At 66.6% G+C, this 6,302-nt stretch overlaps 1 protein-coding gene across 6 annotated transcripts in view; it reads right to left on the bottom strand.

The window, feature by feature from the left end:
- Nucleotides 1–5,635: 5,635 nt before the first annotated feature.
- Nucleotides 5,636–6,302, bottom strand: part of CAPN15 (calpain 15) — a 43,070-nt gene continuing 42,403 nt past the window's right edge. For all 6 annotated transcript variants that reach the window (XM_084295691.1, XM_084295695.1, XM_084295694.1 and 3 more), the window contains 2 exons: nucleotides 5,969–6,147; nucleotides 5,636–5,826 (listed from right to left, as the gene is read on the bottom strand). In XM_084295691.1, the coding sequence (XP_084151817.1) occupies nucleotides 5,649–5,826; nucleotides 5,969–6,147 (357 nt within the window). In that variant the 3' untranslated portion in view covers nucleotides 5,636–5,648. The remainder of the gene's footprint in view (nucleotides 5,827–5,968; nucleotides 6,148–6,302) is intronic.

Below are 6,302 nucleotides of genomic sequence, written 5' to 3'. Positions count from 1 at the left end.
AGGGAGCGGCTGGGGGGGCTCGGTGCCAGCCCTGCCTTTTGGGAGCCTCCCCCAGCCCCCCGGGGCTGCCCCCACCTCCCCTCCTGTCCCACCACCTGAGGGGTGTTCCCCAGCAGCTGGGGGTCCTGGGGAGAGACTGAAGGAAGCCGAGCCCCCCCCAGCACCCCAGGAGCACCCACCCCGCTGCCACCCCCCTGGCACACCGAGCCCTGCAGCGAGAGCGTGGCTGAACCTGGTGGAGGCCCCCGTGCCTGTTGGTGGCAGGAGCTGGGTGGCGTTGGGAGGGCAGCGCAGTGCCATGTCCCCACTGGGTTGGGAGCTTGGTGGGGACCGGAGCAGCTCCGTCCCAGGGCCAGACGCCCGCTGGGTGCTCACCGGGGTGGCCGCTGCTGGTGCTTTGCGGGGTGCTGCCCCACGGCGCGGGCGCGGGTGGGAGCAGGCGCGGGCTGAGCCGGGTCCTCGGGCCAGCAGCATCGAGCGCATGATCTGTTGTGGCAGCTTCCCTGCAGCCTGGAGCCAGCCCCGAGCTAGCACTGATGATGGCTTTAATTGCTTTCAGATTCGATAGCCCAGCCCGTGACAGCCCCGGCGATGCGGCGGCCGCAGCCGCAGCTGTGCCAGCCAGCCCCGTCCCAGCGCGTCCCCACGCCGAGCGGGGCAGGAGGTGCTGAGGGGCTGCCCGGCTGCCCCGCCGGGCTGGGGCTTTTCCTTCCCAACCTGGCAAACTTCCCCCAGCCTGGCCATGCTGCTGTGCTTGCCTGGGCATTGCTCGTGGTCCTGAAACCCGACTGGGATGCTGACAGGGAGAGCTCAGCCGCCAGGATGCCACTGTGGCCATGCTGTGAAGCCACCCAGCCTTGTGGCACTGCCAGCATGCTCAGGGTGCTGCTCTGCTGTAGCAGGGGTCAGAGGGAGATGCTGGCAGGCTTCACGCTGCCATCGGTGATGGGGACAAGGCAGGGCTGGGGACAGGGCACAGGCTGTGCTGTGGGGCTGGGGACTACCCTCAAGGCCCAGTTGGGGGTGCCCAGGGCAGGCAAAGCCGGGCTCCAGCGCACCCAGGTTCCCCCATCTGAGGGTCCGGCTGCCCCCAGCATCGGGTCCTCACCGTGCCAGATTACAGCTGCACAGGGAGCCAGGGGTCACAGGGGTGTTCAGCACCTGCAGGGCCTCACAGTCCTCAATCTCCCTGCTGCCATGCTCTGAGATGCCTCCTGCATCCCGCTGAGACCGTCTCGGTGCGGGCAGCTGCCAGCGATGTCCCTAATGGCTCCTGCCTGCTGGACAGCCCGTGGGCTCGAGGGCAGCAGGGCTGGGTGCCCAGCACAGTGCTCAGCCCCACAAACATGAGGCTGAAGGCAGCGAGGGTGGGAGCGCTGGCCTGAGTGGCTGGCCTGGAGCACGGAGCCCCTGCGGTGCTGGTGCCAGCAGGGCCACACGTCCCCATGCCCTCCCGCCAGCCCTGCGGGAGCTCAGCCCCCAAACCCACTGCCCAGCTCCAGCGCTGGGGCTGAGCTGCCCTGCAGCAGGCTTCATATTTAATTTGAGAGGAGTTTGCTGCCCACCTGGGGACTCCAGGGGAAGCAGAGACGTGGGATTTCTCCTGGCACCCTGCTACCGGCACTCAGAAGACCTGGTTCCCATGCCGCCCCCAGTCCATGACCCTATTAGCCCAGACATGCGGTGTTTGCTGCTTGGACCAGACCAGAGCTGTGCTCCCGGCAGCACCCACTCCCTCCAAACCCCGCCGTGCGGCTCAGAGCCCGCAGCGATGCTCTCGGCAGAGCACCGGCCTCAGCCGAGGATGAGGAGGGGGCCGGGGGTGCTGGGCTGAGCTGGGGCGATGGCTCCCGTCCCCGATCCATTATTGCGGGCAGTGCCGGCGGGCGGTGCGGGGCAGGGCCTGCATTATTGACGAAGGGGAAGGCAGGCCGCGGTGCAGGCAGCGTGGGCAGCGTCCCCTCCTGCAGCACGCAGCCGCGGGCAAAGCACTTTGCCTGCGCCGCAGAGCCGCAGAGCAGCCCGGCCAGCCCGGGGCAGGCAGAGCCGCAGCGACCGCAGAGAGCATCAGCAGCAAGGCGATCCTGCGGCGGCACAGCGCCCGCCTGGCCTGGCACGGGGACGAGGATGGGGACGGGGACGGGCAGCTGCAGGCCCCGAGAGGACGCCCGGCGATGCCCTTGCAGCGGCACAAGCCCTGCTCCCACACAGCCGCTGCAGCTCTGCCCCCTCCATCCCAGCGCAGCGCTGGCGATGTTCTTTTCAAGCCTCCCTCTTGTCTCTAGGCGGAGATTTGTGGCGTAAAATGCACAATATGTTCTATCTGCCCTGTGGGAGCCATAAAATATTCACCAGCAGCTCCCATTATAGTCAGAGTGAATCACGGAGAGCGCTCGAGCCCGCGCTCCCCGGTGTGCCCCCTCCCTGCACAGACCCTGTGAGCCCCGGCACGGCCACAGGAGCTGTGGTGGTGGCGGTGCCAGGTCCTGACAAGCGGCCAGGACCTCGTGGTGCACGTGGGGATGCAGAAGGACCCTTGCTTCCGCCTGGAAGACCACCCATGGGCTCGGCAGGTGGAGGGAGGATGGGCTCAGCCGCCCTTGCCGAGGGTGAGCGCACCGATGGGATGGCAAATGCCAGAGCAGCGCAGGGCCTGGGGCTGCCGTGAGCGTGGAGAGGACGGGGCTGTCATCGGGGCGATGGGCAGCACTGGGCAGGCAGCGTGGGGGGACAGTGAGCCCTTTGCAGCTTCCCTGGTGCTCTCTGTCCCACTAAGCACAACCTGGTGTCCCCAGCACTCAACATTTCATAGCCCCAGCCCCTCGGTCGGGGTCCCACAGCCGTGCCATGGCACAGCCCCATAGGACAGCCCCTTCTGCTTGCTGCCCACATCGTCATGAGTGCGCTCCAACACACCGGTGGCTCCAACACCGCCCTTCCTTGCCCCTCCTGCTGCCTGTCCTTCCATTTCAGCCCGCTCTGCCTGCCCAGCACCCATCTCCCCCTCGGACCTCAGGCTGAAGCCGTGGCTGCTTTAAGGCATGGCAGTGCTTGCTGATAAAGCAACCCACTGCTACACAAACAGTAATTCAAACACAATGATATCTTTTTCACATGCGGTTATACACAATGATTGATATCTTGATACGTAATGATGATATCTTTTTGGCAGGCAATTATAAAACGGGTAATTCTGTCTCTTAACTACTGCAAGTGTTGCCTCCTGCCCTGCCACGGCTGTTGGCCTCCATCCCGCACCTCTCGGCCACTCTGCGTGCGTCCTGGTGCCTGGGGACCTCTGGCAGCATCACCGGTGTCACCTGCTCCTGGTGACACATCCACACCCGTACCCATACCCACACCCACACCACATCCAGCTGCAGCTGGATGCTGGAGGCTGTCACTGGGGCAGGGGGAGCCACCCACACCCCTGGTAGGGACAAGGCTCCTGGGCCACCGTGTGCCACCGCCGAGGCCTGGGGCTGTCCCCGCTGTGCGGGTGCCCCCATCTCCCGGGGCAGGACCGTTGCAAAGGGCAGGACTTGTCCAGGATTTGCTCAGCGGGCTGGGGAAGGCCAGGAGGGCTGTGAGGGACGCGAGGGTTAAACCCTTTCTCCGTCACGTCTCCCTTCCCTGAACAGACCGAGGCGGAGCGGCAGTGCCCTCCCCACCAAAATTAACTCTCCATCTGTTTCTCCCCGGCTGAGGCTGATGGCTTGTGACAGGGCCTCCTGAACGCAAAGATGTTTCGCCCGGGAAAAAAAAAATAAAAATAAAATCTATTACGAGTCGCTCGGAGAGAGGCAGCAACCCTCGCCTTCTGTCTCTCCCCGCTGCTCTCCCGAGATGCCCACCCCAGGCCAGGGGGCGCAGCCGGGACCCCGAGGGGGGCCGGGGGTCGGGGCAGGACCCGGCGGCCTCGGGGGTGTCCGGGGGGCTCCGAGGGACCCGGGGGGCTCCGAGGCGGCGGGGCCGGGGCACGGGGCCCGAGCGGAGCCTCCGCGGGCAGCGGCTGCCCCCTCCCGGCCGCCGCCGGCCCCGGCTTCACTGTCCCCGATCCCCCCCCCGGCACCACCCCGAAAGCGGCTCCGAAACTCGCTGGACCCCGCAAAATCTCAGCCCCGGCGGCCCCAGAGAACCAGGCAGCTTCAGTAAAAAACAAAACTTTATTTGGTCCGTCAGAACCTGAGTTTGAAAACCACCCATGGATAATTCGTTATCGTACAGGGAGTACTGATCTGCTTTACAATTGATAAAATAGCCTATGTTTCTGAGGAGCTGGACAGTATTTACAGGGTTAAAAATATTCACAGCTCACAAAGACGGAGAGAAAAAAGTGAAGGACAAATCATCCCGAGGAGGAAGGCGCGGGGAAGAGAGAAAACAGAGCGATGAACAGAGATAACCACGGCCGGGGCCTGGCGCAGCATCCCCCGGCCCCTGCCCCAGCCCCTCAGGGCCGGGGGGGGACAGACGGAGCGGCCGGACAGACCCACAGCCCCTGCTGCCGCAGCCTGCCCCCAGCATCTCCCCCTGCCCCCAGAGCTGGGGGGCCTGGGGAAGGGCTGGGGGCCCCCAGCAGACGTACAGACAGACACACAGCCCTGCCAAGCCCGACGGACACCAGGCCAGCCTTGCCACGAAGTCCCCGCGGGGCCGCAGCAGCGCCCAAGGTTCCTACAAACCTCGGCCTTGTGCCGCCTGCTGCCCCTCTGAAGGATGGGGCCCACTGCTTCCTCCTCCCAAAAATCACTCCCTGGGGCAGGGCCACCAGCTGGGTGCTGCTCTCCAGCCCCCGGCTCTGTCCCTGCTGCCCCGTGGCACCGCCGCTGCCCCTGGCCCCGGGGGGCCGCATGGCTTCTCTGCAGGCGCTGCGTCCAGCGGCCGCCTTTGCATAGTAACACTGCGAGGGGGTGGGGGGCACGGGGCATCGCCCCCAGCCCCGCTCGCCACCCCGGAGTGGAGGTGGGGAAGCGCACGCCTTCGTTTCGCCCCGAGGTGGGGTGAACACCGACGGCAGCAGCTCCCTGCGACAGCCCCGTGCCCTTCCCAGCCCCGGCACGGGGTGGGGGGCACCACCCCCGGCCCAGCTGCGGCACCTCGGTGCCCACTCGGTCCTGGCAGCAGACAACGAGGGGGGACGGGGGACACAAGACGGTGGGGAGGGCCCAGGGACAGACGGAGGGTCACACAGACGGACAGACATCAGAGGTATATTCTTTTTTTTGTGTGTGTTTTGTTTTGTTTTTTTTTTTTTGCAGCGCCAGGGCCCTGGCACCGCAGGAGGGGGCAGAGTCCTGAGCGTGGTGCCTGGGAAGGGCATTGACAGCAACCTCCAGCCCCCCCCCCTCTCCTGCAGCCCCCCGCTGCCACGCTGCGTGCCCGGGGCTGGCCGAGGGCAGCGGCCCGGTGGGATCCTGAGATGGCCCCGTGCCCCCAGCTGCTCCTCGTAAAGTGCCGTGGGGGCGGCCGGCAGAGCTGGTCCCGGCCCTGAGAGCTCGCCCCAGCCCCGCGGCGCAGGGCAAAGTGCTCGGCGTGGTGCTCAGGCTCTGCCCCGCGGCTCAGCGCTGACAGCTCGGGGGCAGCCCCAGGCCAAGAGGCTGGGTGAAAATCACAGGGGAGAGGAGCAGGGAGGGGGCAGCGTTTCGTCATAGGGGCCGGGGCCCGTGGAGCCCGGCCACCTCGGGCGTGAGCAGCGGGTTGTGGGTGCCTTTCGTCGACATCCAGTCGTTGAGGAAGGCCTGGGTGGCTTTGCGGTGCGCCAGGCGGTGGGTGATGGAGAAGCCGGCGTTACCCTCCAGCTGGGACAGGATCACCAGCACCTGCCTGCGGAGAGAGTCGGGCTCAGCCTTCGGCCACGCGCTGCAAACCCTCTGCCCCCACCTCCCACCCCTGCCCCGGGCCCTCCACCAGCACCCCTCGGTGCCCCCACGCTGACCCTCTCCTCCCACCCCTGCCTACCCCGGACCTGTGCAGGGGAGGGACGCTGTCCTGCGTCTTGAGGCTGCCGCGCGTAGAGACGACGTTGAAGCTGTCGGTGCAGTCGCACTGGACGTGCAGGTAGGATTTGGGGTGCCGGTTCTCCACCACCACGATGAGCCCTGCCCAGCCGTGCGTCAAGTAGTAGCACGTCATCCCCTCGCGGCCCTGGGGCAAACGGCACGGTCAGGAGCACAAATCCTCCGGGCAGCCCTGCCTCTAAATCATAACCCCTGGGCCAGCACCTTCCCCCTCCAGCTGAGCCCTGCCCGCTGAGGACACGGCAGAGGCAGGGTCCAGGCTCCCTCTGGCGCTGTTGTCCC

Source organism: Netta rufina (assembly GCF_964035555.1).
Source record: "Netta rufina genome assembly, chromosome: 15".
NCBI classification, from domain to species: domain Eukaryota; kingdom Metazoa; phylum Chordata; class Aves; order Anseriformes; family Anatidae; genus Netta; species Netta rufina.
This window is presented reverse-complemented; position numbering and strand designations above follow the sequence as displayed.